The sequence below is a fragment of the Podarcis vaucheri genome (genome assembly GCF_965113315.1).
Source record: "Podarcis vaucheri genome assembly, chromosome: 9".
NCBI lineage: Eukaryota > Metazoa > Chordata > Lepidosauria > Squamata > Lacertidae > Podarcis > Podarcis vaucheri.
In genome coordinates, this window is record NC_138767.1 from 56258119 (window position 1) to 56274381 (window position 16263).

At 42.1% G+C, this 16263-nt stretch overlaps 1 protein-coding gene across 4 annotated transcripts in view; it reads left to right on the forward strand.

Moving 5' to 3' along the window:
* The window catches only part of CRACD (capping protein inhibiting regulator of actin dynamics), a 118056-nt gene that overhangs the window by 78808 nt on the left and 22985 nt on the right, over positions 1-16263 (forward strand). For all 4 annotated transcript variants that reach the window (XM_082238011.1, XM_082238012.1, XM_082238013.1 and 1 more), the window contains 2 exons: positions 9786-9950; positions 12551-12619. In XM_082238011.1, the coding sequence (XP_082094137.1) occupies positions 9786-9950; positions 12551-12619 (234 nt within the window). The remainder of the gene's footprint in view (positions 1-9785; positions 9951-12550; positions 12620-16263) is intronic.

The window sequence follows — 16263 nt, forward strand, 5'->3', positions numbered from 1 at the left end:
AAAAAAAGCACTGGCCTTAAGTCATTTTATAGCACAATTGCTGCTAGGCCAAATATGTGGCAGAAAAAGGAGTGAAGCTCCTGAGGGGAAAATATATTCTCAAGCACTTGGAAGCACTCCATCATTAAGTTACAGTGCTTGCTGTGGCTGTAGAGACTGATATGGGAGAGACAAGTTTTGTTGCAGTCGTGGCAGATGCAGGCGTTTGCTTGTGCTGATGCAGGTGTACTGTGGCATTTCGTCTTTCTTCGCTCCTTCCAGCAGTCATTCCTACTCTGGAATCCACTAATCCACACATTATTTATAGCAGAAGTAAGGAAATAAGACTTTGCAGGCCACTCACACGCTATCTTTCTTCGTTTCTGTGTAAAGTATTATTCAGTTCTAAAGACTTTACTAGGTCTAATAATAATTTTATTATTTATACCTTGCCCCATCTAGCCGGTTTCCCCAGCCTTCAGATGTCTTCTAAAAGTTATATAGTTCTTAAGCTCCTTGACATCTGAAGGGAGGCCATTCTATAGGGTGGGTGCCACTACCAGGAAGGCCCTCTGCCTCGTTCCCTGTAACTTCGCTTCTTGCAGTGAGGGAACGAGCAGAAGACCCTCGGAGGAGGACCTCAGTGTCCGGGCTGAACAATAGGGGTGGAGATGCTCCTTCAGGTATACTGGGCTGAGGCCTTTTAGGGCTTTTAAAGCAGCAAGGGAAGAATTAAATAGAACACTTCTGAACAGTATAGCCAATAAGGAAAAAAGGAAAGGAGAGCTGGTGTTGGGGTGGGGGCAGGATATAACTAAAGGTTGATAACAAGGAGTATAACTTTAGGATATAACTAAAGATTGCTAAGCAAGGGCCCTACTTGTATAATACCCGAAGTATAGTGAGCACCCTGTATTGGTTGAATCTGATTATTTTTATTCCAGCTTTTCATTATGCTTCTTTCAACCCTGAACTGATGGGTGCATAACCCAATAACCACGGATACACTTCTTGAGTTTGAGACAACCTTCATAGCTGGTTTTGCCATGCCTGTGAAAGGGAGCTCCACAACTTTATCTTGCTTTTCATCGGGGAAAATATTTTCAGTGCAATCCTATGTTTACTGAGGAAAAAGTCTCCTAATGTTCAATGGAGTTTACCCTCAGCAAGTGCAACCACAGAAAAAAATTCCAGGGTAGGAGCGAAGTGAAGTGGGAGAGCAGGCTATTTTCTTACAAAAGTGGGAGAGAGAGAGAATTGCCTGCACATTTTGCCTCATATCTCAGGTTCTACAAAAGATAGTAGCTTTATTTTTATAAGAAATAAATTTGGGGATCTGGCCATTATGATTCATGGGGGCGGGGACACACACACTGGCCCTTTACTCTCCATGATAGGTCAGTGTGTCTGGCTGTTAATCAGAAGGTTGGTGTTTCAAGCCCACCCAGGACTGGCTGTGGACAAGATTTCTGCATTGCAGGGGGTTGGACTAGATGACCGTCGGGGTACCTTCCACCTCTACAGTTCTATGATTTTGTGACTCCCAGAAGTATACAAACTTACCAGGGAGTAAGAAGGTAATAGGGCTGACTTCAATTTATTAAAAGCAGCTGAATGTAAATAATATATTAATTAATTTAATAAATTTGGTTTTTTTAGTAGTTGTTTCCCAAGCCGTAATGATTTTTATTGATGATGGAGCATTTCCAGAGCTTGAGAGTATATTTCCCCCTTCAGGAGCTTCACTCCTTTGTCTGCCACATATTTGGTCTAGCGGCAATTGTGCTATAAAATGACTGCCGCTATTATAAGAAGGGGGAAGGTTTTCTCATCGTTTTCTATTTCTTAAATGATAGTGCTCTTAAGATACAAATTATCACCTCTCCTCACCCCCACCCACTCCCTAAAGGAAAACAGGGATACATTTTAAAAACACCAACCCAATAATAAAAAGTAATTATGAAGGAACAAGGAAATACATTTCCAGCATGTAGCTTTCTTATGACATCCATATTTTGCTGCTTTAGGATGAGTGAGAGATACAAAGATAAAATGGTTCCTGGGGTAGAAAATCGGAATGCATCTTCTTTTTCTTTAGCTGATTATTCTGCTTGAAAGTTCACCTGCACAAATTCCACTAAAATTAATGGGACCTGCGAAAGAGCACTAGCCATGAATTCGACTCCATAGGTCAGATCTGTCTTTCTGTGACCTGTGCAAAATCTCCTGAGAAATTTTATGAATCTTTCTGAAACACATCCAGATTTTCCGCTGAAGCAGGGGCCACCAAATTTGCTCGGACGTTTGTTTTTAGCAAACTCCAGAACCCCCTCTAAGCAAGTCCCCAAGCATTCATTTGACATGGGTGCAGGTTTCCAGTAAGTATCTTGTTGGACATGGTGAAAGCAGAATACTGAAGTAGATGGACCTTTGGTTTGAACCAGCAGATATCATCTTAAGATTCTAAACTCCCCAGATTCCCTCAAATCCACTTTGAATTTCACATTTAGGTGAGTTTTTGATGGCAACATTAGTGTGTCTCCCATTCTGCTGCCTGTAAACTGTCACCTAAGGTTCTTGACTTACAATACTTTGTGTTTAGGGCTGCCTATTTATCACTTTTTTGTTGTGGAATGGAATCTTAGAAGCATAGATGCAGTCAGAACCAATTTTTACCAATAAATTATTTGTGGGGTAGGGCCTTGTTTCTCCCTTACCACTATTGTTGGGAGCTTGATTATTAACAGTTTTAGGGCCATTGAGTAGGGTTTCTTCAGTACAGCACCCTCGTGAAGATTGTCTAGTTTTAAATCTGAAACCTGGAGGCATTTGGATTTTGTGGAAACCTAGATTCAGAAGAACAGGAGCTACTTTTGTGAAGAAATAGGATGCTCTATGTTTAAAAACAAACAACTGGTTCCAGCCATTGGGAATTGGTTGGCATAAAAGATGGAAGTATTGGCACAAATCAAGATGTGCTAAGTGTTAGTATTTCACACCTCCGATGCTGCAGATGAAATTGGTGTAAATCACATGCCTGTCTAGGAAGAGTGTAGGAACGGAAGACAGTCTTATTTCTTCCGCTGTATGTACTGTTGTACTGTACTTTTGCTCTTACTTGTTCCTGTTTCCTCTCTCGGAGCTGGAGAGAGAGGACGCCATGACTCCTTTGTCCATTGAGTAGAGTTTCTTCAGTACTGCACCCTCATGAAGATTGTCTGGTTTTAAATCTGAAACCTGGAGGCATTTGGATTTTGTGGAAACCTAGACTCCGAAGAACAGGGGCCACTTCTGTGGAGAAATATGATGCTCTATGGTTAAAAACAGACAACTGGTTCCAGCCATTGGGAATTGGTCAACATAAAAGATGGGAGGCGGCACGAAACGTGTAATGGCGGTCCTCTTTGCGCAGCAAAGAGGGGCTCCGCAGAAAAGGGTTGTTCGCTACGGCGAAGCGACGACCCATTAAGTTAAACCACGGGCAGAGCGAGCTCGTGGCCGTGGGATCCGGCGGGCACCGAGAGCGACCCCCAAAACGAAGAAGGGACCCCGTAAGGGGCTCCGGAAGCGCGGAGGGGAAGCGGTGCTGTGGATTCATCGCTCTTTCTGCGGGAGTGAAGCCGCGCGGCTGTTACCGATGAGCGCCGACCTTTCTTCCTTTACATTGGATTACAAAGTAACTACTCGTGAGTAGGATTTATATGAGATTTGGATTACAAATTCGTGAATTCGGCTGAAAGCGGGAGACGAGAAAAAGGAAGTCCGTCTCCCGGAGGTGCTTAATGATCAAAGGCAAAGAAACTGACAAGCTGGAAGCAGTACAAAAGGGTTTTTAATGAGAGATAGCATACGTCTGGAGAAGTTCGGAAATTGAAGGGAAAGGCAAGTTATCTTTATTTTTCTGTGACTGTGTCTATTTTACTTGGGGTTTCTTCTCCGCTAAAACTTTCAAAACTTTAAAGACTTGAAAATCCCTAGTCCCGGACTTGCAGCGGGCAAAAAGTTGTGTTGCGGATACACTTACAAAGTTTAAACAGATACTTAGAGGCACTACCGGTGGATACAATTAAGCAACTGTATTTTGCACCTTTTAAGAAACTATTGTGGCAAAATTGAGAGGGCTCTGCAAGAAGGAAAAGTTCTTCTCTAAAGACATTTATTAATTTAACTAACTGTAGGAACTTTAATGGCGACTGAAACTTTGTTTCTTCTTTCATGAATTGAACAATACTCCCTCTAGTGGAGTTCGGGATTTACAATTTCCTGAGAACTGACTTTGTTTTGTCTCTCTGTGGTCTGGTGACTCACTCTGAGGCCTGTCTTTCCCATGGAACTTTTGACAGCTTGACCTTGAATCCAAAGACAGGTGTGGAATGAGTGTGGAATGAGTGGTAAACCAAAAACAAGAGCTGCGTCGAAAGCAGGGAAAGGCAAATTGGTACAAACAACTTTGGTTTCCCAGGGCCGTAGATCTTCAGTCCCTGCGGTATTACAGGCTGTACCATTACCAACAACCCCAGCTGAAGAATCAGAACAATTAACAAGTGAAGATATGGCAGCTGGGGGATCCAACATTCTTCTAGAGGAAATGCTACAACAATTTGCAATTTTGAACAAAAAAGTGGATGATCAAACTGCAAAAATTGACTTAGCCACATCTTCAATTAACAAACTTTCTGAACAGGTGGCTAAGCATTCACAAGATATTGGAAACCTAAAGGACGTTGTATCTGAAAATCGAAAATTGGCCGAGGCTGCGAATGAGAAAGTAGAAGCAGTAACTAAAGAAGTGGAGGAACTGAAAGGAGAGGTAAGGCCACTCCATAAACATATTACTGACCAGCAGGCCTATCTGTCTTTGGTGGAACTGCGAAACAGGGAAAATAATTTGAGATTACGCTCTATCCCAGAGATCGAGAAAGAGGACTTGATTGGCTTTTTGACAGAAGAATTCTCTAAATTCTGGGGTATAAACGAAGATACAGACTTTAAAATAACAACTGCATTTAGATTGGGAAGGGCTGCTGGGAAGGACAGACCTAGAGACTGTTTGATTATCTTAAGGACTAAGCAGGAGAGAGACAAGCTACTCGACCTACATTTCAATAAAGCACTTGAGATCCAGGACAGAAGAGCACAAATCTACAAGGACATACCTAAACAATTACTGGATCTAAGATCTAACTACACTGACTTAACTGGACTTTTGAGAGGCAACGGAATACCTTACAGGTGGGAGTTTCCACAAGGCCTTTCGTTCAAATACAAAGGAAAGAAGATAAAAATCAAAACGAAAGAGGATAGCCAGAAGTTCCTACACGACTACGGAGAAGACTTGCAGAAAGGAGCGGTAGCTATTTGGCCACCACCAGAGCTAGGAAAAGAGCCACCACCCTCGGATTTGGACAAAAAAGAAGACACCCAACAAGAGTAACAACAGATTGATACAGGATGTCTCTGCAGCTATATAGTTGGAACATTAATGGCGCGAATTCCCCAGAAAAACGCAAAAGGATTTTCCATATATTAAAGAAAGAGAATTTGGACATAATTTGCTTGCAAGAAACTCATGTGACCAGGTTACACAGGAAGGTGTTAACAAATAAAAGATTAGGCCAAGAATTTATTTCATCAGATAGAGTTAAGAAGAGAGGCGTGGTGATTTACGCCAAAGAGAATTTATCACCAAAATTTTTGTTTAAAGATGAACAAGGAAGAATCCTGGCTATTGAAATTCTGACTCAAGGAGAAAAAGTTTTGATATTAGGAATCTATGCACCAAACGAGGGGAAATCAGAATTTTATAAGAAGCTGCATGAGACATTACTGGACTATCTGGACTACTCCAACATCATTATGATGGGAGATATGAATGGGGTCGTCTCTACTTTGATGGATAAGTCACAGAATCAGAATTTGACTAAAGACGGAAGACTACCAAAAACTTTCTTTGAACTAACTGACAATATGGACCTAATTGATTTATGGAGGACGAGAAACCCCCTAGGTAAAGAAGGAACCTTTTTTTCTGAGGCCCACCTGTCATGGACAAGAATCGACCAAATTTGGGCAACTAGAGGGCTGGCACCTAAGACTACAAAAATAGAAATCTGCCCAAAGACTTGCTCCGACCATAACGCTTTGAAAATGGAAATGAGATTTACTACTGCCGATTCCTTCAGATGGAAAATGAATGACAACCTGTTAAGAGATCAAGAGATCGTAAAGAAGGCCCAAAAAACTTTAAAGGACTATTTTGAAATTAACTTGAATACCTCGGTGGAAAAAAGGATTATCTGGGACGCAAGTAAAGCTGTTATGAGAGGGTTTCTGATACAACAGAATACAATCAAGAAAAAACTTTGGAATAGTAAAAAAGATAAGATATTGGAGAAGATAAGTGACGGAGAGAAAAAATTAAGAGTGAATCCAAAATCAAAAGAGACTTTAAGAGAAATCAAATTTCACCAGTCACAATATGCGAAATTGATTAACCAAGAAGTGGAATGGAAAATCAAACAAATGAAACAAAGATCTTTTGAATCTGCGAACAAATGTGGGAAACTGCTCGCTTGGCAGTTGAAAAAGAGACAAAAATTAAACTATGTCACCAACTTAGAAGTTGAAGGGAAAAACTTTCAGAAACCGGGAGAAATTAGAAAGTGTTTCCAGAAATATTTTAAAAAATTGTACACACAAGAACCCGAGGAGACAACTGAGATAGAACAATTCTTGAAAGATAATGGCCTACCAAAATTATCTCAAGAGAAGAGATCAATCTTGAATTGTAAAATAACACAACAGGAAATTGAGGATGCCATTCAGAATATGCAACTAGGCAAATCTCCGGGCCCCGATGGACTTACCTCCAAATACTACAGGACTTTAAAGGACTATTTGATACAACCATTAATGGAGGTTTGTAACCAGATTATGGGGGAAGGGAGGGCACCAGATACGTGGAAAGAAGCATTCATCACATTGATACCTAAAGTGGAAACTGAAAAGACTCAACTCAAGAACTATCGCCCCATCTCACTCCTAAATGTGGATTACAAAATATTTGCGGATGTTTTGGCTAACAGATTTAAAAAAGTATTAAATGAAGTAATCCATAAGGACCAAGCAGGCTTTCTCCCAGGTAGACATTTGTATGATAATACCAGGAACATTATCGATATTTTGGAACTTTTACAAACAAATATTAACACCAAAGCGGTGTTAATCTTTATTGACGCGGAGAAGGCCTTTGACAACATTTCTTGGAAATTTATGAAGAAAAACTTGGAAGGGATGGGAGTGGGAAGGGGGTTTGAGAATGGAATAGAGGCAATCTATTCTGAACAAAAAGCTAAGTTGATAGTGAACAATGTGGTGACAGAAGAACTTCATATTGAAAAAGGAACACGCCAGGGGTGCCCCCTATCCCCTCTGTTGTTTATTTCAGTCCTGGAGGTTTTGCTGAATATGATAAGGGAGGATCGGCAGGTACAAGGAATACGGGTCGGAGCGAAACAATATAAACTGAAAGCATTTGCAGATGACTTAGTTTTAACATTACAGGAGCCAGAATCTAGCACAAAAAGAGTTTTGGAATTGATTCAGAAATTTGGTCGGGTGGCGGGTTTTAAGCTGAATAAACAAAAAACTAAGGTGTTAGGGAAAAACTTGACGGTCACTGAAACAGAGGGGTTTCAGAGGGAAACAGAACTAAACATTGTTAAAAAAGTGAAATACCTGGGGGTCAATCTGTCCTCCAAGAACTTGAATTTATTTAAAGACAATTATGAAAAATGTTGGTCAGAAGTTAAAAAAGATCTAGAAATCTGGTCAAGATTGAAACTATCCTTGTTAGGCCGAATTGCAGCTATAAAAATGAACGTTTTGCCAAAAATGTTGTTTTTGTTTCAGGCTTTGCAGATCGTGGACAGAGTGGATTGTTTTGGAAAGTGGCAGAAGGATATTTCTAAATTTGTCTGGCAGGGCAAAAAGCCCCGAATAAAGTTTAAAATATTAACTGATGCAAAGGAGAGAGGGGGGTTTGCCCTGCCGGACTTAAGGTTATACTATGAAGCTGCGGCCTTCTGCTGGATGAAAGATTGGATTTTATTGGAAAACACTGATGTCCTAGATCTGGAAGGCTTTAACAATTCGTTAGGTTGGCATGCGTATTTGTGGTATGACAAGGGGAAAATACATGGAATGTTTAAAAACCATATTGTCAGAAAAGCAATATTTATGGTCTGGAAAAAATACAAAGACTTATTGGAAAGCAAAACTCCGAGGTGGATTTCACCAATAGAGGCCAAAGCTCGGAAAACATCCAATATGGAGGCATATTGGCCGAAATATTGGGAAATAATAGAAAACATTGGAGGTAATTGGAGGCTGCAGAGCTTTGAAAAATTAAAGGATAAGGTGCAAAATTGGCTACATTATGCCCAAATTAATGAGGTTTTTAAGCAAGACAAAAAAATAGGATTCCAGGTGGAAAAATCGAAACTTGAGACAGAGTTGCTAGAACCAAAGACCAAGGTAATATCGAGAATGTACAACTTGCTGCTTAAATGGAACACTCAGGATGAAACAGTTAAATCAGCCATGATAAAATGGGCTCAAGACATTGGTTACAATATCATGTTAGAAGACTGGGAAAAGTTATGGACCACCGGTATGAAGTTTACGGCATGTAATGCCTTGAAAGAAAACATTATGAAAATGGTATACAGGTGGTACATGACCCCAGTCAAACTCGCTAAGATATACCATTTGTCTGATAATAAATGTTGGAAATGTAAGGAGGCTGAAGGGACATTCTTTCACCTCTGGTGGACGTGCCCAAGATTGAAGGCCTTTTGGGAAATGATCTATAATGAGTTAAAGAAGGTGTTTAAGTACACCTTTCCCAAGAAACCAGAGGCCTTCCTTCTGGGCATTGTCGGCCAGAAGGTGTTAAAAAAGGATAGAACTTTTTTTATGTATGCTACAACTGCAGCAAGAATTCATATCGCCAAGTATTGGAAGACCCAAGATTTGCCCACACTGGAGGAGTGGCAGACGCAACTGATGAACTACATGGAACTGGCTGAGATGACTGCAAGAATCCGGGACCTGGGAGAAGAGGCAATGGAGGAGGATTGGAAAAAATTCAAAGACTATTTGCAAAAGTATTACAAGTTGTATGAAACATAAGACGCCGTATGATTTGGAACGTTAGCCCCAGCAATGAAATTTAATTATCTATGAAATTGATAACACTCATGAAAGAATCAAAGTTTAAATGGGTAAAAAGGACATTATGTTATATCTTTAGAGTAAATGGAGAATAAGAGATTTAAACTTAAATTGCAATTGAAAATATAAAGAAACACACGAAATAAGGGTATAATTTGCTGATGACTTTATTATCAAGAATGCATTATGCGGGAGATGTGGGGAAGTCCAATGGAAATTTGAAATAAGTTATTGAAATGGGTGTGATTTTTTGTTCTTTTTTCTTTTCTTTTCTTTTATTCTGTTTTTTCTCATCTGTAATTTGGAAAAATGTAATAAAAATTATTATAAAAAAAAAACAAAAAAAAAACATAAAAGATGGGAGTATTGACACAAATCAAGATGTGTTAAGTGTAGCCTGTGATCTGTTGTTCTAATACACTTACTAAAATTAACTGCCTTCTCTTTCATCTGATAATGCTGAATATTATGGGCCCCATCACTGTTGGAGAGGAATGAACTGTGTAGGAGAGGGTATGAACAGCTATGTTTTTCCTTTCTAATATGCAGGGTGTTGTTGTTTTTCCCCCCAGCAACAGTTGGCCAAGAATATTAAATTTGGCCAACCTTCACAAGTGACTGTTTCAGTGAAGACAGTTGGGGAAGCAAACGCTAGTTTGGAAGCAGATGTGTTACTCAGTAGCCCCATGGAGACGGCTGCACAGCAGGACATGGTCCTTCCAGAGAGCAATAACAAAGTAAGTCCTTGATACCTTGCTTTGGGGAAATGTCAAAAGCAGTTGCCTTCTGCTGGCGGTGGTGAGTTTGTACTTTCTCACACTGGGTGCGTGTTGGGGATGGAGTTTGGAGGGACTACTTTCAAGAAGCTGCAGAATCATCAAACATGATGCAATGTGGCTGTTGAATGCTGCACACATGACATACAGGTATGTTCACAAGTTCAATGCTCATGCAAGTCATGATGCTTGATCTGAGAACCTTACATGTTGGTCCAGTCTAGAGTCACTTTCCTGATGTAAAAAACAACAACACAACAGACAATGGAAGACAGTATCTATATAGAGAAATGTACCGTATTTTTCACTCTATAGGACGCATCCGACCATAGGACGCACCTAGTTTTAGAGAGGGAGAACAAGAAAAAAAATTCTCTCCCTCTCTGCACAGCGCCCCTTCAGCGAAGTGGCAGGAGAAACGGAGCCCCTTCCATTTCTCCTCCCGCTTCGCTGAAGGGGGCTTGCGCAGAGAGGGAAAGCTGCACAGCGCCTCTCCAGCGAAGCGAAGCCAGGAGAGCAAGAGGGATCAGTGCGCACTGATCCCTCTTGCTCTCCAGGCTTCAGCAAAAGCAACCCGAAGCCTGGAGAGTGAGAGGGGTCGGTGCGCACCTACCCCTCTCGCTCTCCAGGCTTCAGCGAAATCAACGCGAAGCTTCCGGAGCGTGGCAGGAGCGCTCCCGCTGTGCTTCAGAGGCTTCGCGTTGCTATTGCTGAAGCCATGGAGCCTGCATTCACTCCATAAGACGCACACACATTTCCCCTTAATTTTTGGAGGGGGCGAAGTACGTCTTATATAGCGAAAAATACGGTACATATGTTTTCACATTTCATTACCCATGATTAGTTTTGTGAATCGGCATTTATATTTGCTTCATAACTGTGCGTTATCCCATACTGTGTGCATGTTAAGGTCAAGACTTGTCCATGACCTTCCAACCCTATTATACGTTTCAGCTAAGTGCTGGTGATAATGTTGGCATTGCTTCCACTATAGCCCGCATGAGCGGGCACCTCTCACCTATTCACAGCATTTCGGGTGAGGTGAGCAAGCTGCAGTCTTGTGCTTCGGTCCTTGCAAATTGCACTCCTTGGTATCTCAGCACTAGGAGTCATGTGTGATTCTCTCTCACCCAGCACAGACCCAGTCATTTTGGAGCCTGACAGCACCAGCCCCTGGGAACAGGACACCTTTCTCTGGCAGTTAGTGTAGGAATCAATTTGAGGAGGGCTCAAATGTCCTTCTGTGCTCGTCTCCTTACCAAGTATCAGGAAAAAATGATGGATGCCACTCCCTGGGTGCCAGAGGAAGCAGAACGTATCCAAGCAATATTCCTCAGACCACAATGCGAGCTCATCCTAGGCGTGGGGAAATCTGTCAATTTCAGTTTCTCTTGTGTTTCCAATTTTCAGTTCTCTACATTTCCACATCACTTTGCACATTTACTTTTTTTAAAAAACAACAACCCTAATCCTGAAAATTCACCAGCATTTTAGTGCAAATTGTTCCCAATATACACATTTTAATTCGTGGAAAAAACAAAGAAAATACAGTCCCCACCAATTTCAGCATTCAGGGAGTTAAAAGCATGCAATGTGGAGACTTATTTATAAAACCACAAGTGTCAACAACCTTGAACTTAAGAGATAAATTGTTTGCTTTGCAGGCTTTCAGGGACACACATGAATTGTAAGCGATAGAACCCTGTCTCTTAGGGCAGCTGGGAAATGGAGACCTTTATTCAAGGATATATAGAGCATATTCCGAAGGCTTGTCTCGACACTGGGTGTTGTGCATTGCACAAGTCTCTCTTAAGGGGACGTGAAAGTGTGCATCATCTTTAGCTCAGAGGAACAGACTTTGAAATTGTCAAGTACATAAATAAAATTTCTTCTAGGTGGATCTTTGTTGTGCTGCTGTCTGTAAGAAAAAGAAACTCTAAAAAATAAGTACATTCACTGAGGCTTTATTGCTTTGAAGGTCAATGTAAACTAGAATTGAATGCTCCAAGGCAGCTCCATATTTTATATTGCAAGCACAGCTATTATTATTATTATTATTATTATTATTATTATTATTATTATTATTGCTGCTGCTATTACTATTACTATTAATTTCATTTCTGTCACACCCCACCTCCCAAAGGAATCTAGAATAACAGTCTTAACCAACTCCTGTACATGTGTGTGAACTATTTTTCTATCAGATAAGCGTACACAGGTTTTTAAAGGCATGAGTATGAAATCTTGCATGTGTTTTCCACTGAACGCACTGGCATGGCACTTGTAAGCAGGCAACAATGTGTGCTGTATAAATTGTGGATCTGCCCTCAGTTCCCATGGCACCATATGTCCCCAGGGCAGAATGCAACACTATTTAAAATATTTTTTTCTAACATCCTCTCCCAGACCAAAATTCTGAGAGCAGTGAAGCTAACTAGAGGGTCCCTCTGTTGAACAGAGGAGTCTGAGGAGATGGAGGGGGATCATTAAGATATTTCGACCAGTTCTGTAATGGTAATCCATAGTTGTGATATTTGGCAAACATAATCTTATTTTTCCAGTCCGGTGGCACACCCGATTCATTAAGCCCAGCAAGTTTGCGAGGAACAAGGCAGGAAGTGGAAGATAAGGTAATAGTCATGCATTTGTTTCAAGGACCTCTATAGCTATTACATTTAAGGTTCCACAATAGGACCTATATATTGAGCATTTGTTCTGGTCTGCTTACATGGCTGTTATATTATACCTGGTCTTCATTGAGCATTCGTTCAGATTTGCTTGCATTGTGTTTATAAGTCTTCCTGTTAGTCATTTGCACATCCTTTTTCCTGTCCTTTTCCAAACTGCAAACAGTCCCTTTCTTTTTAAAAGTGGATTTGTTGCACTAGGGCAGGGGTCTGCAACCCGCGGCTCCGGAGCCGCATGTGGCTCTTTTACACCTTTGCTGCGGCTCCGGGGCGGATACTAGCAAGGGGAGGAGGTGCATTGTGCGCCCCGACACTCCCCACTCACCTTCCCGCCCGCTACATTGTAAGGGGCATGTACGCTGGTCACTGTTTTGAAGGGGAGTGAAGAACACACACACACACAAAAAGGGAACTTGTTAATATAACGTTTATTTCTATGAGGAGGAGTAATTCTGAGGGGTCAAACGAAGAAATAATAAAAGTGACAAAAAAGTTATTTTTATAATGACGAGTTTTGCGGCTCCCGGTTTTTTTTTCTCCTTCGGAAACGGGTCCAAGTGGCTCTTTTTGTCTTAAAGGTTGCAGACCCCTGCACTAGGGCAATAGAGCCCTTTAAGCCGGTTTAATTGCACAAACCCAGCATTCCAGTTTATGCATGAATCACCCCTTCAAAATACCAATAGTCTGGAGGCGCTCTTACATTTCTATGTTACAATTTTAAAAGTACAACTGGAAATTTCTAAGCATGTACCCCCAAGCCATAAAATGTGAATATGGGACTCAAACATGTGACGATGGTAGATCCGTGTCATGAAGCCGAATCTGTGCTAGTCATAGCAGTAAGCAGGCAGTAGGAGGCTCAGTTTGAAGATGATGCTCAGCCTTTCCCCTGCTTATATTTTAAGCTTCCCTCAATCTCTTTTCCAACATCGTTTCCCATCTGCTGGAATCCGATGCGGCTGGAAACGGGTTGTGGGACAGTTCCACTTGCATGCCTCAATTGTTATTTGAGGGACGCGGGTGGCGCTGTGGGTTAAACCACAGAGCCTAGGACTTGCCAATCAGAAGGTAGGCAGTTCGAATCCCCGCAACGGGGTGAGCTCCCGTTGCTCAGTCCCTGCTCCTGCCAACCTAGCAGTTTGAGGCCTCCAAAAAAAGCAGTTTGGGGCCTCCAAAAAAAATTTGTTCATAATCCCCCCAAAATGGGTTATAATCTAAAAAAAGGTTGCAAACTGGGACACACACTTCTGGGTTTGACGTGTTTGTAATCCAAAATATATGCAAACCAAGGTACTACTGTAGTGTTCAAGCCGGTTATGCTTCCTTAGGAAGGTGGTTACTATGGAAGAGGCTCCTGGCCTCCCCAAGATATTTTGGCCATACTAGTAGCCAGTAGCATAGCAGTTGCCATGTGTGCAAAACTGTTAGGGGTGCAAAATTTCAGTACCCATATAACTGTGCATTTCTGTCAATGGGCTTCATTGAAAGCAGCTTCTCCACATGGACCAGGAGGTGATCTCTCCTTACAACATAACAACTCCCCGTGGCTGTGATCTCCTGGGTGACACGGATGCCATTAGGCAGTTGAATGTGCATGCCATTTTCTGCCAGCCCTGTGCTGTCCCGAGCACTGGCAACCCACGCTACGCCACTGCCACTGCCACTGGCTATGTGATCACATCCTTTGTATGTATACTCTACCAAAGGCAGCAGAATAGTATGGGCAGGAGGAACTACATGGGCAGGAAGGGAACCTGCTGATTGGAAAGAAGTCCCAGAATGTAGAGGATATAAAGAGCAGGGAATCCAGAGACAGGAGTCACATCCACACCATACATTTAAAGCGCACAGTCCTGCCCTACCCCCCACCCCACCCAAGAATCCTGGGAACTGTGGTTCGCTCTTCAGAGAGTTACAATTCCCAGCACCCTTAACGAACTACAGTTCCAATTATTCTTGAGGAAAGCCACGTGCTTTAAATGTATGGTGCAGATGTGACCAGGGTGTCTTAAGAGGACATAGGAGTAAAATGATTCTGCCAGGTGTGGATTCTCCTCTCACTACATCACTGTGATGGGGAAATCTGTACCTGATGAAATTCTACCTTCCATACAACACTTAAAGGCTCAGGTTTTTGCAGGGGCTGAATCTGGCAACTCTTAAGAAGGAAAGTGAGATCCAAGCATCAGCAGGTGGTATATGAAGCTAACCAAAGAAACAAACACATATTTGGCTGTGGGTGACAAAATAAACATGTCACATGATTCAGTAGAGCTTTACAAAGCCCAGAATACCTAGAATATGGAAAGGGCTACACTCTTCATATTTCTGTACTTAATGCTGCCATTGCTGATTATGAGCCTATTAACATTTATGACATTTTGGCTGATTTCTACAAGGCATCTAACGAGCTTATTAAACAAGGGCAAATAAATATTAGATTAAAAAGCCTCTTAAATTTTGTGTAGGGCTGCCACTTAATATTTGCTTAGTCTCGGTAGAGTAATTAGTGATAAGTCAAGGAGCGTCCCTTCCTGAATTTTTAAATTTCAGACCTCTGTGCCAGGGAACTTGTTACTGAATCAGAATGGAAGCCACAGGTTTGTAAGGAAATGGGAAACTACTGCATATTGACCCAGACCAAGGGATCTTGTGTGTTCTGCGAGTGGGTCTTTTAAGGGTGCAATCTTCTACTGTAGATCCGCTGGTTGAGGAGCTATGGGATTTGACAGAACCTTCACCATACTGGCAAAATGTCATGAAGTATAAGCTGGTAGGAAATCTCAGTGATGCTCGCATACTGTGGTGTAGCAGGATTTGATCTTGGTATAATGTGAGTATAGCATTGCTTGATAAGGTCCTATGGAGCGGTAGAGTGGGTGACTTCTTTTAAGGAGAGGTGCTAGAGGTTCGAACTGGGTCTCATACATCCAAAGCTTAGAATATATTAAGGTAAAGGTAAAGGTAAAGGTACCCCTGCCCGAACGGGCCAGTCTTGACAGACTCTGGGGTTTGTGCGCCCATCTCACATCTATTGGCCGGGGGCCAGCGCTGTCCGCAGACACTTCCGGGTCACGTGGCCAGCGTGACAACGCTGCTCTGGCGAGCCAGAGCCGCACACGGAACGCCGTTTACCTTCCCACTGGTAAGCGGTACCTATTTACTTGCCCCCGGGGGTGCTTTCGAACTGCTAGGTGGGCAGGCGCTGGGACCGAGCAGCGGGAGCGCACCCCGCCGCGGGGATTCGAACCGCCGACCTTTCGATCGGCAAGCCCTAGGCGCTGAGGCTTTAGCCCACAGCGCCACCCGCGTCCCTTTTTAGAATATATTACTGAGCCACAACTCTGAATGGAGGCTTACTATAGTCCTGGCTCAATAAACAGAAGCATGGGTAATGTTAAGTTGTGGGTGAACATATCAGACGACACAGCGATTCTTCAAACAGCTCTTGTTTATTCACAGGCCAGAACAGAACTGAACTGAAGGGTTCAGCCAGCCTGCTTATATAGAGCTCCACTAGAACACAACAGTAACCATTTTCTGTAACTAGCCAATCACTGAACATCACTTTCAATCCCTTATTTGCA